The following is a 20804-nucleotide window of genomic DNA, read 5'->3' on the forward strand; positions in this document are numbered from 1 at the left end:
CATCAGCGCCCTTTTTCATTGAGTTTCCATGTTAAACCATTATCACCACTGTAATGGCATCTTTCTTGCCAATAAAAGTGATTAATTTCCCTTGAGCGAAAAATTTCAGCTTGGGTATGCCATAAAATGAGGGTTAAACGGCTGGAAGTCACTGACATGATGACATTGACGTTCTTTAAAGTATTTGATTTGAACCGATGAGACGCACGGCTTTAGTCAGGAAAGAGATTTCATTTCGTTTTTGGCTTTGACCGGAGAGGGAGAAATGAATGACTAATCCCGGATATTGGGAGAGCAAATGAGAGCGAACTGTGAAAACTGTGTGTGTCGAACGAAAGCTTACAAACGACATTACTTTCCCTTTGCAATTCAGATTTAATTAAGAACGCTGCAATCTACACCAGCATATAAAATAGTGTATAATTCAACATGCTCTAAACAAACAACTACCAACCTCTTCCTTTGTTAATGGATTTAACATAATTCATTATGTTCTATTATTGCGTGATTTCAGGTTGCAGATGGTGTGTTGATGCATGCTAATAAAACCGCACTAGTGGGGACGGTCGCATAACACGCGGCAAATGAATGAAAGCAGACAGTATTCATGTCCTCACAGCTGGGGCTGGGACTGAACTCCAGCAGAGAAAAGATATATTGGAGAGGTGTCAGATTTTACCCAATACCACCACATTTAACCATGTAGGCGTCTGTGTGCTGTGATTGGGTATGTGTGTTCCGAGGTCACAGATGAGAAGGTGTTTGTTCCTTGACTCCTCCAGAGCTCTGTCATGTGTGAGCTGTCCAAGCTCTCCGTTGGCTGCTGGCTGAGCCTCCTTGGCACACTTTAACGGTCACACACACACAAACTAATGCAAGAGTAACCATTCGTACCCATACATAAATACACATTTATCCACAGAGACACTGAAGCAAAAATAGCAGAATCATAATCAGTTTTGTAGCTTGACTGATAAAAGCATGGCACTAGTTACTATACACTCAACCATGGGTTGAAACAACCTCTTTTTTTTCTTTTTTTCAAGCCTAAGGTCAGAGTTGATTCCAAGGAAATGCATGTTGTCAGAAAATGTACTGTAGCTAAAAGTCACATGTAAACTATGCAAATGGTCAGTGTCACAAAGTGGTGACTACCAGTGAGAGCAGAGGGTGTTACACCTCTTGATATGACAAGATGTTGTAGTCGAGCAAGAACGTCTACTAGCAATCAACAGCACTGCAACATCCAGCGACTGCATCACTTTCAGTGGGAACGTGGCCTTTACAGGCAACTCATTATCAACTCTCCTTCCGCTGTTCCCTGATCTATTCATCATTGATGTTTCTGTTCTCCAATCCATCCTAATTTCTCAAGTCCCTCGCAACGCAGCAACTTCCCAATCAAAGGAACAGAGGAGGAGCATAAGAAAACAGAGTGGAAAAAGCGCTGGAGTACCGCTTCTTTAATAAAGATAGAGGCTGTTCCAACGTTGCTTTGCTCTTGGGAGCTGCTGTGGCTTTGAAACTAATTAACTCAAACACATGTGGAAACAGACACTTGAGCACGAGGGGGGAGGAGGGGGTTAAAGCAGCAGACCTGAACGTCTCACTGAAGGCTTAGACGAGAAGCACTGGGAGGCATATCATAGCGTAGCTAATACCTCCAGAGACGCACCGTACAGGATACCGCTGGATATTAAACACAATTCCAGTCTCTTGGTGATAGCCAAGCCATCTATGCAACCAAGCAACAGCTGCGGCTCAGATCAGATCTATCAGGTGTGAGTAAACAGCTGGATGGTGAATGAGAGAGAGCTGAAGCTGTTAAGAGTTGAGAGATCTTAAAGATAACAACAGGAAGGGCAGAAGGTATGAAACACTTCCTGACAAAATTAAAGGTGAAGTGTGTAGTTTCTGGGCCATTTCCTAATATAATCAATTATATATACAGCGATAAAGGGATAGTTCACCCAAAAATGAAAAGGAATTACTCAACCTCAAGTTGTTCCAAAAAGTTGTTCTGATCTTTCTGATTTCACAAAGAAAGATATTAAGAAGAATGTTAGCAACCCTTATATATATATACAATATAAAATGTATTTATATTCGGAAATGGCACATAAACTTTTATATAACTGATCACTGAGAAACCAACTGACCACTGATCTAAAGAGGGGGGTTAGGGTGGTACATAACAGTAACATAAAACAACAACAATTCAATTATTAGTAATATTTACAACAACAACAACAACTGTTATTACTATTATTATTATTATTATTATTAATAGTAGTAGTAGTAGTAGTAGTAGTAATAATAATAATAATAATTAATAGTAATACTAGTAGCCTTACTATTACTATTATTATTACAAATATTACAAAACATAAAGATACATACACTACATATCATTTAACAACTATTATATTTACAAACTTATTTACATATTTTTTATATTTTATAAATATAAACTAAGAATATCTTTCATTATTAAGCTATTAAGCTATTTTATTTTTAGCTTAAACTTAAATTTTAATGTACATCAGTACTGTTTAAAAGCATCCTGTGCTCATGAAGGTCCTCATAAAAACAAAAAATACCTTATTTACTTTATCAGCAGCACACATAACTAGTTTCGTGGTGAACAATTCATCTGTGTAACTCAAGCCACAATTTTTTCCACTTTCATAATCTTTCATCAAAATCAAAAACTGTACAATCCTCGGATGATCATTATGAATGACTAATCCTAAACCTTCGTATACAGTAACTGTCAACCTAACCAGCATCACACACCTTATGCCATCATTCCAGCACTGCCAGCACTTTCACATCTGAAGAGGCATCTGAATGACCTACTAAACCAACACTGCCCACATCCAAGAGATCTCAGCAACAGATTTCAACAAGAAAAATGTTTCTGCATGCGATCCTGTTGGTCTTGCTCCGTCCTCTCGTCTGGACAGAGCAGATAACCATGGCTCTCCGATCAGTTCAGAGCTGTGTTGTGTTCACAGCCAATCTGCTTCTTGACCCATGACACACATTGGGCTCACAGTGTTCTGCTCCCTGAAACCCACATAATCGCACAAGTGTTCGAAAAATAAAAGGAAAATTGCTTTAAGGCGGCATAAACATAACAGAGTCTGAATATTTATGACTGAAAGGTTGAATCTTTCCCCTAAAATTGCTTCTGGAAACCTATTTTAAAGCGTGTGATTAGCATAGTTTGCTATCGAGAAATTGGATTTCGAAATGGAGTGCAGCGAGGCACACTGCAGGGTGATGGGTTTGGAGGATCTTCAGAGGAGAACCTTTGGCTGGGTCCACCAAAGATGACTTCCTGATTGCATACAGTCAATCTCCAGGCGACTTCCATAAACTTTTGCTTCAGTTGAGCAAAAGAGTCAACATCACCTCCACGGAGATTCTGCTTTTGTTGTTGCTTCTTTTAAATAGACTTTGCAAATTATATCTTATAGGTCAATGTCAAAACAAGAAAAATGTATTGACATGCATTCAAATCTATGCATGCACATTTGCATAGGAATATTGGGTGCTTTAAGACCGCCTAGCCTCAATAAACAACTGCTTTGATGCCATTTGACCTTCCACAAATTATTTGCCTGGTCACAGTGAGGAAAACATGTGTAAAACATTGATTTAAATACGAAAGGAATGCGTTTTAGTTTATCAGAAAGTTTCTATCTAGAGAGTTTCTTTTTTTCCAAACTCAAATATCTTGGTTTAGCCTTCTTGCTTGCTTTCTACTTATAGTAAACAAGAATGCAGTCATTTCCCAAGACAAAGAACAGTAAATATGCTTAGTCTTCACTTCTGGATATTGATATATGAGACTACAAGAGAGAGTGGAAAATCTTAAATCATGAGCTGATGGGAGAAACCAGAAAAAGTGTGTATTCTTGCAGATATGGCGATGTTAGGTCTGAGTTCAGTCCTATGGATATAGATTTACTGTATGACAGAACCTATAAAATTCACCTACTGTGAGCGGGACACATGCTAACAGACTCACAGGCCCATTGGTGAAGTAATTATGATCTATCTTTTGCCTCACTCATCCTGGATCCAATCATGTCATCCAATCAATAATTCATTACTCAGCAAAGCACTAAGACAATATATTGGTCAATTACAGATTTAAAGGAACTTAAAGGAATATTTCACCTTCAAAATTAAAAATTCTGTCATTATTTACACGCCCTTTTGTCATTTCAAACCTGTATGACCTTCTTTTTATCCTGCAGAACACTAGGGATGCCACAGTTCTCAATATACTGTAATATTGAACCATTCGGTATGATCTCCACGATTCAATACGTGTAAGTGAATTGCGGTTTTCCGGTTTTGCGTTTAAATTATTTCCGTGCGCTTAATTACACTCTGAACTGGCTCTGTCCGTGTTTGTCTGTATGTCTGTGCGCTGAGATAGAAAAACGCATCCCCAGTAATATCTAATAGCGAGTGGTGGTCGGGCGGTGAAGCGAGACCGCCTGCAACACGAGAAGCAATGTGCTGTTGAGTATAATGCTGATGAACAGACGCGGGCTGGCTTTATTTTATGCCCGTTGTACTAAAGTGATACTGCCCGAATTTGGCACATCAAGAATATATTTTTACACCGCATACGAAAGTCCGTTTAACGAAAGTCATGCCACTCGGCGGACTTTCGGACAGCTATTTACGTCGTAGCAAGAGCGCCTCCAGGCAGCTATTTAGCATTGCATTTCTTCCAATATATTGCGATGGCAGTGGCGCGCCTTGTTAATATATTATCTTTGGCCTTTCCCATTGAGCACTAGTGTTAGCAGTGTAAAGCGCACAGCAAGTTTACTTCCATTACAGCAATCGCAAGTTTTGCATTACGTTATTTTAAATACTCTGATGTGCAAAACCTCTTCAAGAAGCTTATTTTACAGGCATGTTCATGAACAGTAAACCAAAAACTGCTGTGAGCTGCTGGTGTAAATCTTTAAATTTATTCAATACCCCAGGAATTTGTACAAATTGACTTTTGCTTAAAGATAATAAAATAAGTCGAATTTCAGTAAAATAGGTTTTTTTTACTGTTCCTGTCACATACCGTAAGCATAGAACAATGGAAATACACTTTAATGTGCCAAGCCATCAGAACCAAACCGAAAAAAACGTGGGTGAAAAACCGAGGTTCGTATTGAACCGTGGGTGAGCTGTATTGTTGCATCCTTACAGAACACAGAAGATATATTGAAAAACGTTCAATGGGTAGTGTCCATACAATAGAAGTCAATGGGGACCAACGGTTTTTGGTGACCAACAAAATATCTTCTTTTGTGTTTCGCAGAAAAAAGAAAATCACACAGGTTTAAAATGACAACAGGATGAGTAAATGGTGACAGAATTTTAATTTTGAAGGTGAACTATTCTTTTAAAGCAAAAGTCTGAAGTCCTGATGAAATTGCAGACAGATTGTTAATGTCATGAAGACACGTGCTGCATCTGTCACCTTCACGTCCTCTCAGGGCATCTGTGCAATCATAATCATGGAACGCAGGTGTCCACATCAATTGATTTATCTGTCATTGTTGGCAGCGGTGGACAAGAACCACAGCTATAAATCTCACATAATGGACATTTTCTCTACTGCTTCTGTCTCAGTTCAGACGTAATGACTTTGGCAAGGAAGGAAGTGAGGTTAAAGGTCACTCTAGGGACCAAATGAAAAGGTAACGTCCTTCCTGATACAGTACCTCTGGGTTCCCTTACATGATCTAATGATTAAGCAAAACTGACGGTCTGAGTATTCGACCAGGTCGGTGAAGAACGTGGTCGTAACAGTAAAAACATTAAGGTTGCATGTCCAAACCACTCAGGATTTTGACAGTTGTATGTTTAAGTAACTACCAATTCTCAAATCACCTTTAGAACGTTGAAGCTTCCTCAGGTTGCTCTTGATACTTTCGCTTGGAATCATCAGCACAAATATCCAGAGCTCGAGACAGACTGCACATAAATCAAGAAAATGACATACAGTATGTAAATATGTGAAATAAATCTTTTGAGAGTACGCCATAAGCTAACCTGTACATTTACAACCAGTCTTCTCGCACATTCAAATGATCCATCTTGTCTTCTTGATCAGTTTGGTTTGATGAGAAACTGCATGTCAAAAAGTCACACTATTTATTTCAAAACACAAATCTTCTTGAATTCTACTACATGTAATGGTAAATGAACTGGAGTGTGAATGCAATAGCCATCTGTTGCTGTAGCGAATGACTGGTTCCAAAATAACACCACTGTATTGCACACGCAGACAGCTTGGTGACTTTCACACAGCACCACAACATCATCACTGATTCAGCCGCGGTCCCGACTAACCAAGCTTGCACCTACCACGCTGAGATGGGCTGAACACAATAACTATGTGGTCACTCATGCAAGAAGACCTCCGAGGAAGAGCTGAGACTTGGGGTCAAAGACGCACATTAATCGCTTGAGAAGGAAGGGTCCATGGAACGGAGGAGAGATCGATGTGGAAGGGAGTATTTCTACACTGTGACAGGGATGTTATGAAGTTACGGAGACTCCTCATGGACCTAGAAGAATAGAACCGCCATATTCTTTATGAATCTTTTTTCATTAGAAAAACAAAGTGTATTTAAAAATACAGTATATTTCTGAAATGGGTGACTTACTGTATGTAAGAAATCAGATGCAAAGTCTTTGGCTCTATGGCAGAGAGGCATTGTAACATGGTATAGCGAGAGGTGCAAACAACACAATGCATGTTTGAGACATCAATAAACCCAAACCAATAAAATCAGCCTGCCGTCTTCACTGAATTATATATGCTAATCAGATGGAGATGCACCAGGCTAGGGGGAAGCATATGACAGTCATTTATTTCGTTTTGTGTCCCTCTCCGTGCATAGGTTGCCGGTAACATCTCGCACACAAATAGAACAATCTGCCCGCAGAGTGAGAGAGAAGATGCATGATCTATAATCATTTAGAGGAGAAGAGAGAAATGTATATAGAGAGAAAATGACACCACTGTCATCAATGGCAAAATAACACGATTAGGGTCAGCTATCATTCATCAGCCATTTACTCTGCCTCTATTTCTGCCTCGATGCTGGACTGCAAATTTCATATTTTATTCCTTCCCTCCAGCAAGCCTCGCATCCTGGCTTATTTCTTACTTTTTCTATCATCGCCATCGTTCAAGGCCAAGGTTTAGGCTGCTTTCTGTAAAACATATCTTTTGTTTAGTCACTCTATCGTTTTTATGCTTCAAATAACATTCAGTGCAATTCATTTTTTTAAAGCCATTTATCCCACAAATTGAATGCAGTTATTCATGTCCCCAATGAACCATGTACATTACATTATAGAATTTTTCAACCATCATTGAAATAATCTAGGTCAGAGCAGCCCACCTGCTATTACAGGCATGTACCATGTGAATCCGTGTATCATTCGTTCATTCGTCTTTTCAAATTAAAATTAAAAATAAAAAAAAAACAGAAACGACGTGTTTTTCTTTTATTTGCTTCCTGAACCAAAATGAAAAAACGAATAACGACTCGTTTCAAGATTTTCTGATTGTGCGTTCAAATCAAAAATAGACGCAACGAATAACGGGATTCGACCAATTTTGATTTTTTATTTACCCAGATTGGCATGACCCGGAAGTTTATGGGTTGTACCTGTTCGGTGGTGGTCCATGCTTTACGACCCAGTGGCAGGATTGGATTTTCTTCACACCCGCCAAAAAATCCAGAGGACAGTGATTTAGCATTTTTCGCAGTAACGTTAGTAAGTTAGCTTTACTATGGCCACACTGGAGCCACATATTCATTTAATTAAAGACTTATTTGTAAGTGGCAAGACACATGCACTCCTTGTTCTGAGGTCAATAAGACTGAAGTGGCCGTCAGGTGCAGGAAACAGAGCCACATTGCTGTCATCAGTAATGTACAGACTCATATGGACCTTTATGAGATATTTTCAAAATATACTTAGTTGCACAAGTGCCAGTGACCTGATCAACAGTGACATTTTGGACTGGGACTGGCTGTTTTTAGTGTCTGTCTCAGGTGTATGCCACTTCCAACAACTGCCTATCACATGCTTTGGTTTTTGAATGCCAGGATGAGATAATGTTTGATGTCCCACATGTCATGCTGTCAATCACCAACAAACGCACGTGTGGTTATATAAACTGCATCGATAGTAAAATTAGCTTACTGAGGAAATTTCTGTTCCCAAACTCAAATTAAAAGTAATGAGAATGAATTTACGTGTACATGCGGTTCTGAGTGCGTGCTGCTTTTCACAGGTCGCAACATAGTCTGCACATACAGTAGCATGCTTTATTATGTGTTTACGGAGTTTGGTCTTTTAAAACATTGTCTTAACGCAATAAAGCAACGTTAATCGATATAAAATGTAAATCAAAAATCAAAATCAAAATTGGTCTAATCCCGTTATTCGTTGTGTCTATTTTTGATTTGAACGCACAATCAGAAAATTGGAAAAAGAGTCGTTATTCGTTTTTTCATTTTGGTTCAGGAAGCAAATAATAGAAAAACAAGTTGTTTCTGTTTTTTTTATTTTTGGTATTAATTTGAATAAAACGAATGAACGAATGATACACAGATTCATGTGCCAAGTGCAGGAGCCATTTACTCATTTACTTCTCTCCAAAATAAACAGAATGCAAAAACCTTTCGAGATTTATATAAATGTTACTGTGTCTGAAACGCGAGGCACTTCATGACATAAAACACTGAAAAACAGAACATGAACAATACTAGAGAATAAAAACATCCCTTTTGTGTAAAGACCTTATATCTATGTCTGACAGACTGACAAATTCTCTTGCAAATCGGATGGCTGTGAAAGGCCAGTTAATTCAAACAATGTATTGACTTCTAGAGCAACGGTTTGTATATTCAATGCTTTTTGTACGGTACAATGATGTAATGTAATGTGGGGCCTTTTTCAGCCAATGGATGCGATTAACTGCGATTCATTTAAGGTAACTGCATATATCTCATATACTGGCTGTGAAAACCCCCCGAATGAAAGTAATTTAAAAGACATAATCTGCATTACACATAATTAGTTCAATTACAATTTTGACATTTTTACAACTGACAGCCCTAATAACAATAATCAAATTATTACCAATTGCGAATTAATAAGTCCAAAAACTTTTCCGCTTCATGATGCTGAGAAAATCTTTTTGAACTTTATAGAACCAATTCAAACTCCAAATATAAAAAAGCATAAGAGCTCGAGCAAACGCACATTTGCTTTCTGCCTCAAGACCTCTGAGCAGCCTCATCACTGCTTTACTGCCTCAGTGATCACATCATTAAGACCTTCATCTATCTCTCTTTACCCAGACTAAAGCGCCCGTGGATGTGGATTAAACAAACACCATCTTAAATCACTTCACTTCTGTACAGCACCATTAGGGAGTCAGTGGTTCATTTGACTGAGGGATCATGGATGGAGCACGCACTACAGAAAAGTAGAAGTGGATAAGTCATACCATGATGTGGAGCAGTATCTCTGGGTAGGGTGTCACAGTTCATCAGCTCGGTGCAAGGAGCAGTGTAGCGAGGAGCTGACTCCATATGTCACTCAGCAAAGCGTCAGCACCACACCAACACTAAAGTACACCAGGTAAGTGAGAGCTAACATTAAGCTCTTAGGATTAGAAGGGGTTCGAAATATGGTTTCCACTTCTGAAAGCATTTGATGAATTAATTTAGGAGTTCATACAGTATATGCAGGTCTAATCATGCTGCATACGCATACAGGTGGGAAAAGGCTCTTAAAGGGAGAGGGTGTCATTTACTTTCTTTGTTAAATTACTTTTGTGGATTGTAAACATACAGTGAACAAGTGTCAACACTTATTTCGAAACTGTTTCTCCAAACAAGGTAAGAGGGGGTGTGGTTTCCTTCTTTAAAACAGGGATAGTTCTGTCATCATTTCTTCACCCTCGTGTCATTCAAAACCTCTGATATTTTGAGAAATGTCTGGTGGTTTTGCGTCCATACAGTGAAGGTCAATGGGAGCCAATGTTCCTTGGTTACCAACATTTTTCAAAATATCTTCTTTTGTGTTCTGCAGAAGAAAGAAAGTCATACAGGTTTGGAATGACATGAGAGTGAGCAAATGATTGCAGAATTTTCATTTTCAGGTCAAATACTCCTTTAAATCTCTACAAAAGTTCAACCTCTCCATTTCTTCCCCACTTTGCAACATATAGCTTATGTGTACACTGGCGCTCATCCACAACTTGAGTTATCTCTTCTCTGCAGGAGTCCAACATGTCCCTCCTTCCTCTTTCCAGTCGGTCTCCTGGGCGGCACTGGGCTTGGTTTCAGAAATGTTAGCTTTCCCCTCCGGGACCCGTCTGGATGCGACGCATCACGCTGAGTATAACTTTCACTCCCACAATCCCTTGGGCCATTTACAAGTACCCACCCAAGACTCGATTCAACCAAAGAAGGATACCTTTCTGAAATGTTTACTAGGAGCCACCCTGCAGTGTCAAGCTGATGCATTAGGAGGGAATGATGATTAATGCATGTTTTGTCGTAAGTTTTGAGTAGCCAGCCTCAAGGGAAACTGAAAGATAAGCACACTACTTAGGATTAAAAAAACGCTTTGAAGCACAAAAGTATGTTTGGAATGATTTCTAGAACAGTGTAAAGGAAATTAATTTGTAATACTCAAAAAGTAAACTACAGTAAACTCCAGTAAAAGAGTTAAAGGAGCAATGTGGAGATTTTAGCGACATCTAGCAGTGAGGTTGCGAATTGCAACCAACGGCTTACTCCACCCCTCACCCCTCCCTTTCGAAGCACTACGATGGATCTCAAAGGACAAAGATGTCATTGTGTTTACGCTTCTTTGACGAAGGAGATAGTGTATTTACCAAACACGCTCTGTAGAGCAGTTTGTCCTTTTAGGGCTACTGTAGAATCAACATGCCGAATTCCATGTAAGGGGACCAGCGGTGTATGTAGATAGAAATAACTAATTCTAAGGTAATAAAAACATAGCGTTCATTATGTAAGGTCTTTATACACCTCTGAAGACATAGTTATGTACACTATACTGCATTTCTGTCCCTCCCAAATATTACACACAGGACCTTTAAAATAAGGTAAAAAGACAGGTTTAAACACTGTTTTTGGTACTTGCACAATAAATAAATTGTTAAAAAGTTTCGGTTTCAAATCGCAGCTTTAAAGTCGGCAAAAACGGAAGTAGCGATTGTCTTAGTGACCGAAAGTGAAGAGAGGTTGTTTCAAGCAGAAAGGACGTAAACGTTTTTGAATAAAGATTATGAGGGCATGAAAATACAATGAAGCGCACAGATATGTCATTTATAAAATCAATACAATATTCCATAAAAGATCAAATTGTCAATTTCATGGTGTCCTTAAGACAAATTTTCAAAACATAACTTTCCATTTCTAGATTTTTTATTACCGAAGTATTTTTTAGCAAAATAGGGGTTTATGAAATTGTTAAAAATAAATGACTGTACAAATATATGAGCAAGAAATAGTTGCTGTGAGGCATGTGCAGCAAATCTTCTGAAGTGAAGTAGGATGCGGTCACATCCGGACATAACCCTCATTAACGTGACCGCAAAGCAAGTCAAAGAGTTATTTTCTTCATGTCTGAAAATGTCAGCGATGACTTCATTAGCTCAGGAGGGGCCAGGCAGGGGCAGTGGAGTTCTCTGTGAGGAACATGTTCTCAAATGCCAGGTCTCTGTTCTATGTGTGTTCTGACCTAACACACAACACTGCTTCTCCCAGGGACCAGACATGATCGCACACCCGCAAACACACTCACTACCGTACGCTGATGCCGTACACCTGGCTTTTGGCACGCATACAGCAGATTCACACTCGACGTAAAGCCAGATGCTGAACACTCACCCTGGACTCTGATGACATGAACATTCACACTACGTCCCAGAGAGCCCAAACTGACAGGAAGTGCTCGAACCCCCTGCCTTCCACACACACACAGACACACACGCACCCCCACACACTGACAGCTGCATACCGGCTCCACGCAATGCAAATGCCAACCAGCGAGGGGTTTGCCGGAGGCTGAAGAATAAAAAAGTAAGGAAAAAAATGCAACAACAGAATGACAGGTGACCTCCTGCTGGCTGTCTAAAATTATGCTAATAGAGTCATTATTGTTTATTTATTCCATCAAGACATGGCGAGGGGGAACTCCCAGAAGAACATGGCATCAGGGAGACTCCCAAGAGTTCACCTGAAATAAAGTCCTGGTTAAATCTGAGGCAAAGGTCGGACATGAAGCTCACGCTATGTACATACAGTATAAAAGCTGCTGGCACACGTGAACCCAGATTCAAATCGGACTTGGGTTATACTGTATCCTGATCCCACAGCCCGTCTCTCATGCTTACAGCACCTGCCTACACTTTCCAATAAAAATAAATTGATGAATTAAGATTCAAGTCAAAGAATGAATAAAGGTGAAATTAAAGAAAAGTACACCATAGAGAAGATGGGAGGAGTTCAATTGCTCTTTTGTGTTAACTTTTGCTTTCTGTAGTTGATTTCTCTGATACTTTGATGGAGGCGTAAAGCATCTGAGGCCATTTTTATTATGCATATCATTTTCTCCCCCACCTCCTTACCCAAGCCAATCATGTCAGGTTGCCATGACAACAGCCCCTGCGAAACCTAAAATAAGCAAGAGATACAATAGAATAGGTTACAGTGTGACCTTCGGAGAAACAGCACTAACTATCAGTCATAAAAGAGGCTTACTTTGACTCTACATTATGACATCTTTTTTTAAGATAGCAGTACCACTGATGGGACGCAGATCTGACCAGGTGATGGATATGAAGAAAATGCTACATGCAAATAATCAATTTCCCATAGTAACACAATCACAAATGAAATCTCTTCAATATTCCGATTTTTTATACTTGAAACAAAATTGTTGTAACAGGCTACCATAACCATATAGCTCAATTTATAGCAAAGTAAATACATTTATGACCTTATTAACTTCTAAAAAGAAGACACTTGTCCCATGTCTCTTGTGGCAGAACTACTGTCTAATATCCACACTGGTAAAGAAAGTAAACTGAAACACCAATTACAAACACCAAAGCATGCTTCCACAACCACACTTCCACACTGCCAAGTCTATTTCCTGCAGACAGCCAATTTCCTCTGCAGTCCAAGCACCTATGAGTGAGAAGAAGGGTCTGGGGACTGGATGTGAACCGGATGACTGTATACTCTCACATCCAATTACAACGAGAAACCAATCAGCTCATCTAAATTACTACTTCCACACAATCTAGAAGGAGTTAATGAGCCATTAACCATTTAATGAAATCCATATGATGTTGGGTGGAAACTGAGGAAATAAAGATGATTGGGTCAAAAGTTGAAGTGGCCTTTTCTTGAAGCTCACTGATTTTATTAAAAAACAGCAACATCAGCATCTTCACAGGCACTTTTTGTCATTTCTGCTCTCTCTTTAAATGTAAATGTTAAAGTGCACGGTATCAGTGCCAAACCACAGAGTCAATTATTCACTAAAGCTTGAAAAAGAACAGGGCTCTGGAAAGCAAAGAATATCTTCCGACTTAGACTTTTAGATGATGTTAAAATAGTACAGCAATGTGACCACCTGTCAAAAATGTACATTTAAATATAAATATCTGCAATGCAACTATTTCTATCAGCATCAATATCTTAGCCAGAAAAATCATTTTAAATGTTATTTAAGACTTGTTAGTAAAAATGTATATTAAATGTGTGCATTTTGTCTTGTTCCATTGGCAGGTTTTTTGTAATAGTTTTACAGATGTAAAAGTGTAAAGTTACAGCATCTGCTGAACACAAAAGAAGATATTTTGAAGAATGTTGGTAACCAAACGTTCATTGTATGATATGAACACAACACAAAACTACTGAGACATTTATGAAAATATCTTCTCTGTGCTCCACAGAAGAAAGAGTCATATTGGGTAAATAAATAATGGCAGAATTATTTTTGGGTGAACTATCCCTTTAAAAGAGGCACCAAACACATCTGCAAAACTAGCTGCAAAATGAATTACTGTCATTTCTAAATTTATACCTGAAATATTTTGCAAACTTGTTAAAACCCTCTATATCACCGCAAAAAATGACTTTCTTACTTAGTATTTTTGTCTTGTTTTCCAATACAAATGGCTAAAAATTCTTGAATCAAGATGCATTTTCTTGATGAGCAAAATCACCTAAGAAAATAAGTCTTGTTTTTAGACAAAAAAATATGAAATTTCAGTGAATTTGTGCTTAAAACAAGCAAAAAAATATGCCAATGGGGTAAGAAAAATAATCTTGAATTTAGTAACTAAGAAAAAGGTAAACCTTAATTTAAGATCATTGTTCCCTGTTAAAGACATGATACTTACAGTGGTAAGTATAATTAAAACAAGACTGTTCAAGAGAAATTATTCATCAGTTCCAAAGCTTGTTCTAACACATATAATCAATAACTATTGCTGCACAGAAAAATCTGTTTGTGTGCTTACTGCATATCTGCATTCCTTTAACAAAATATCTCTGAAGCAATGCAGCACATGCAAATAAACAATGCTCTCAAATTCTTCCGTGATACAGTACATTCGTCTCCAAACACTTAACTTTCAACAAATAAAGATATGGAGCTTGATGTATCACAAGCTTAAGTTACAAAGAGGCCAATATTACTTTCATCAAAAGCACAAGCAGAATCAGATGAAGAGCTGTCTATCCAACACTCACTTGGCGCTTCGAAGTAAATAATGAAAGATTAAAGATAACCTTAACCCAACTCGCACTGATCAATGTCCAGTTTGAGATTGTGTGTCCTGATGCTTCTGTAAACCAAGAGGAAACCTTACAAGACTCTCACGTCTAGTTGCTATAACAAACACCTTGAGTATTTAGGTGAAATATTGTATCGCAAATATTGCCTTACAGAAAGACACTTAGCAGTAAACATCTGTTTTTGTGAAAGAATGAGCTTTGTGAGCAATCTTAGGGAAATTGAAATATTTAGTGTTAATGTAGTATAATTGACAGATTCAGCTCTAGCTCACTTAATATCACATGGAACAGTCCGCATTAAGATAACAGCACAAATTCATAACTTTGAATCATTAAGAGAACAGCACAAATTCATAACTTTGACTCATCAATCCCATTACAGTTCAGGGCGTACGGACTGTTTCACAAATTCATGCAGTACATTGAAAAAAATGTCTTACCTTCATTAACACAGACTCGCTGAGTTTCTCCCGGTTTACAATTTTAATAGCAACTTTCTGACATGTGACACAGTGGATGCCCAGTTTCACAAGGCCTGGGGAAGAGAGAAGAAAAAAAGAAATTCTGTCAACAAGCATGAAAAGTACATCAACCACAAAGCACTTACATGATAAAAGGCAGGTCCCAGCGTGGGTTTCATTTCAACAAAATGAGAATTCTCCTTCTAAAGCCCCTGGTATCCATAATGTGACACCCAGGGGCACTTTTCATGATGCAAAGTAAATGTCAGAGAACATATACGTAAACACAAACAACGGCAGATCAACGCAGGATCACCCTCAAAGCTTTTGTCATTTCAACGATAAAAAACCATCACTGCGCTCAAAGGCTGACACGGGCATGTATATATCAGCAACCATATTTGGCTAAATGCCACGTCTGTGCATTCATTTATTACCCCATCCATTTTTCAGCATGCCTCTGCATATCAAACTGTTGATTTCCCAAAAGGTTTACCCCGGGGGCAGAGGGGTTATAAACACCTGACAGTTCCTTGCATCTCTTTTATATGTATGTCGTAAAAACCCCAATGGCATCTCGCCCCACTTTCACGACGTGTCACCGATGTTGTATCACAGGAGAGGACGCAATCTTCCACCCTCATGCTGGGCTTGAGGGTGCACAAGAGAGCGTCCGGGGACCCAATGAATATTTCATTTATGCGTAATTGCTTCCCGCTGAGATGAACACACGGACACGTGTAAAATGCCACGCACTGACTAATGTATCTGCTATTGCAAGTCGCTGGCAGAACTTTGTAGAAAGACAAAAGCCTCTAGCTGGGCACCCGAAAAAGCAAAGGGGCAGAAAGGTCAGGTGCAGATGGCTAAGAGCAGCTGTTGAAAAGACATCCCAGCAAACACAGTACGTTCTGATGACGTCGCCAGTTCGTCTTCATTTGGTCACCGTGACGTTACTTTGTGACCATGTTCTGAGGACGTCTTGGCATCGTTCCATTTCTTAGAATGTTTGCTTACGTTCCAGAAACGTCTGAGCCACGTCCTCAAATAACGTTGTGAATTAATCCCATGGAGAACGTTGTAGCGATGTGATGTACTCGTCTTCAAATAATATGGACACTGGTCATTTGATTAATGAATCTGGTCATTTCTATTTATTATGGTATTGTATGGAAAATGTATGATCAGAGTAAATCTGTTATAATGTCAAGACGAATGCTATAAATCCGACTTCTGACAGCTATTGAACAGGAGTTTAATTCGATACCACAATTAAAACTGCGTTTCTATTTATTTAGTGCGTGCATCTGATATGTGAGTGCGTGTCTCCAGCACGCACGTGCCTTCTCTGTTCTGCAAAGAGCCGCACACTCGCATCATTTAAAAGTTTAACGTCATTTCTTTTTAACTGCTATCACTGCCTGATATATCACTTTAGCGGTTTATTAATATTCTTTCTTTACTTTATACCTTACATATGTGAGAGTAAACATATTTTAGTGATTTTTGATCGATTTGGAGCATTTAAATGAACGGACACGGATGTTTGCGAGTGTGACTAAAGAAGCTTTTGATTGTAAAAACGGACAACCTGCTAAATTCATGCGGTAAAACAAGAATATAATGTTAAGCTTAAAGATAATGTTTATTCATCCCTGTCAATAAATATCTGCTTTAAAACCTCTATATTGTGTTGAAGTCTTTGATTATTTATGTCATGTACTACAGTATAATATGAATAGAGAATTACTCCAATTATGCATAAAATGTAATCTTTAACGCACAGATTAAATCACAAATTAATTTAATCCTCCATCTGAGGGATGATAATTGTTCAAATTAAATAAAAAACTATTTTAATAACATGACTGTTTGGTTGTTAGGACGTGCTCGCCATGTCCCAGAAACGTTATTTGGTACGTCACTGCGACGAATATGGTACTTTCCAGGTATGTCTTCAGGAGGTAATCACCACGTCCCAGCAACGTCCGATGTTACGGCTAATGCCGACCCTGTTGAAAAGAGCAGCATAGCATATTGTGTTTTGGATGATGATGTGTCCAACTAGATAAACCAACTGCATCAGAAATACCATGCTGGTTCACAACATCTCTTGTAAAGTTTTGGAGCAAGGCTATGCTGGTCTAGAAACTGGCAACATACAGTGTTATGGTAAACAGACACGTATTGCTGCAAATTAGCCACAAAAACGTTAGGTTAAGAAACAAACTTATTTTGGTATTTTATTCAAACATTAGGGGACAAAGACACAGACCCCAATGTTTTAATAAAATACCAAAAAACGTTTGTCTGTGAGTGCGAATCAGTATGAAGAGAATTTTTTAGATTAATGCACCACAACAACAGAAAAAAAACAAGAGCGCAGTGCAAACGACTTGTGGAATTAGATTAAGAAACAACAATATATAGATGTACAAATATCAAATATAATATTTATTTATTATTTTATTTATTGAATATTGATATGAAAAAGTGTCATAAGCATCAGGATAAAATATTCAGACAAGAAGAAATGCTGTAGTATATTTTAGTGTTTACTATTTAGTGTTTACTGTTCCTTTATATACTAGTGTTTTTTAAATATCAAGGTATTCTGTACTGATGTTTACACTACATTTATTATAGGTAAGACTACAAACCACTGTAGTAATTACTATAATATACTACAGAATACTAAATACATTTAACTACAGTTTACTATTGTAAATATTCAAGTTTACATATAGACTAACACACACTTTGTACAAAATGTAAGCACACAGTAGTTATACAGTAGCCATATACTCTTAAAAATAAAGGTGCTTCACAATGCCATAGAAGAACCTTTTTTGTCTAAATGGTTCAATAAAGAAAACTTTAACATCAGAAGAATCTTTCTGTTTCACAAAAGGTTCTTTGTGGCGAGAAAAGGTTCTTCAGATCATAAAAAGGTAAGAAAGAGATGGTTCTTTAAAAAACCTTTGACTGAATAGTTCTTTGTGGAACCAAAAATGGTTCTTCTATTGCATCGCTGTCCAGAAACTTTTAAGAGCCTTTATTCTTAAGTGTATACTCCTGAATCTGACACCTACCAATAATTACTACCAGAGGGACATAAGAAACTATACGGTTACAGTCGAAGTGCACTTTCCTCAACTTTCTTGTTTGCAATCATAGTGAAGACAAGATGAGCTAGTCTTGAAGAAAACCAACGTCTCATGTCAAACTCTCATGTCAAAAGACACAAATCTTCCCCAATTCCCTTAAAAATAATCAATCATACTAAACATCATTAAAGCAGCAAACCTCTCTAATAAAGCGCTGAAATGGAAACCATGGAAACTCATGCTGGAGTCACTGCACTAATCAAAGAAGCTAAAGTTAGTGTACTCTTCAGTACTCTGTGCAAAACAAACCCCAGATAACACGGATGAGTCAACCACGTTGAGTTTTCCAAGCAAGTAAACAAGCAGTGTTCTCATCATTTTTGCAGAGAAAAACAACACTTGGCCATAAGAGATTTTTCCATTAACACTTCACACACAGTTTTAAAAATCTGTGGTTGAGTTGTGAAGGAAGCGTGTGTGAAAATGTCTGCAATCACTGTATCAAAACCAAATTACTGGGAAAAGGAACATATTGTACTTTAAAATTCTGTATATTTTGCAGTTAAATATGTTAAATTTGCATGTGACATTACATCAAAACATGAACTAAATAACACATGGTACTTCATGTGAATGAAGTTGTGCATGATTGGAGCATTACGGTGAAGTTTCTAGGAATTTTTTCCCACATTTTTATGATTCATACATTAAAAAAAACACACGTTTCTATATCAATCCTCATAATTTGCGATCTCATTTATGTTTATAGCAACAATGGTACTGGACAAATTGTATTAAGGTTAATACTTAAAGGTCCAGTGTATGAAATTTAGCGGCATATAGTGGTGAAGTTGCAAACTGCAACCAACGGCTCACTGCACCCCTCCGTTTCGAAGCACTACGGTGGCTGACACAGCACTAAGATGTCATCACATTTTCACATCTTTGCCAAAGGAGATAACGTATTTATGAAACGCGCACTGTAGAGCAGTTTGTCCGTTTAGGGCTACTGTAGAAACAACATGGCGAATTCACGCAAGGGGACCCGCAGTGTATGTAGATTGAAATAGCTCATTCTAATGTAATAAAAACATAACGCGTCATTATGTAAGGTCTTTATACACCTCTGAAGACATAGTTATGTATATTATACTGCATTTCTGTCAATAGATTCTCCAAAAAAAATTACACAATGGATCTTTAAGAATTAAAATGTTTTTTTAATCTCTAATCGTAAACCTGAGCAATTAAACAAGTTAAATAAACTTCACTAATTAAATTAAACCTTGTGAAGCGAAAGCAGTGAGAGGATTAAGGAAAATAAAACCATAAAGGTAAATCAATAAAAGCTCTTTTTTTATATACATCCATATCCCTCCTCACCTCTAGACTCTACCCTCTTCATAAATTGACTCCTCACAAAGTAAAAACATGGAAGATGGTATAAAGCATTGATAAGCGATGACACCAAGCACCAGCATAACCTCATGTTGTCAGTTCATGTTCTCATAGTAGGCGGCATAGTGAAAGTGCTTCCCCAGAGGCTCAGCATGTCTCCTCCTCGCAGGCTTTCCTCATCCTTCCACTGCAGGGGCTCAACAGATCAATAAATGGGAGTTCATCAGTTAGAGAGAATTGCCTGGTGGTGACCTTCAGCAATAACATGCATCAGTAATCACTGGGGCATCTCCCATCAACCAGCACTCTGGGTCAGGTCTCCTCTGCTTTACATTGTTCCCACAAACACAACAGCCTCCATATCATTCCAATTCTTCACATGTCCTATTTTTCTCTGTACACATGTTCACCCAAAGACACACTTGAGTTTTTTCATTAACAACCCACCCTGTCTCCTAAACAAAAATAAATCTTATGCCTTGAGAATACGAGAACCATTTGTATTGTCGGCCTTATTTCTTTTCTTATCGGAAAGCACTAGCATGTGATTTGGCAGCTACACTAGAATCTGAGCACACAATAGATAAGCACGACTCTTGCCAGGACTCTACAGTCCCACTCAGATCTATTTTTGATTAATGTACCATCAGGACTCCAGCATAAAATCTCCATAATTACACAGTGAGTGAAACAAATGGAGTTTGAGGCGAAATGGTTACTTGTACTTATTTATAATGCATCGCTGATACATGTATGTTCAAAGTAAGTCAAGTGGCTTTGCTTAATATTTTCCAGTGTTTGTCAACATATACATAAAGACTGATTATTGACATTCCATGATAAAAACAAATCACAGAGGAGAATCTCTTTTATATGTCAACTGTTTCTTCTAGACAGCTGTGAGATTAGACAGATAAGAAAGTAAAACTTTTGGT

At 38.2% G+C, this 20804-nt stretch overlaps 1 protein-coding gene across 5 annotated transcripts in view; it reads right to left on the reverse strand.

The window, feature by feature from the left end:
• The window catches only part of brsk2b (BR serine/threonine kinase 2b), a 105938-nt gene that overhangs the window by 35889 nt on the left and 49245 nt on the right, over nucleotides 1–20804 (reverse strand). For all 5 annotated transcript variants that reach the window (XM_057334510.1, XM_057334502.1, XM_057334495.1 and 2 more), the window contains exon 2: nucleotides 15344–15438. In XM_057334510.1, the coding sequence (XP_057190493.1) occupies nucleotides 15344–15438 (95 nt within the window). The remainder of the gene's footprint in view (nucleotides 1–15343; nucleotides 15439–20804) is intronic.

Source organism: Triplophysa rosa, linkage group LG1 (genome assembly GCF_024868665.1).
Source record: "Triplophysa rosa linkage group LG1, Trosa_1v2, whole genome shotgun sequence".
Taxonomy (NCBI): domain Eukaryota; kingdom Metazoa; phylum Chordata; class Actinopteri; order Cypriniformes; family Nemacheilidae; genus Triplophysa; species Triplophysa rosa.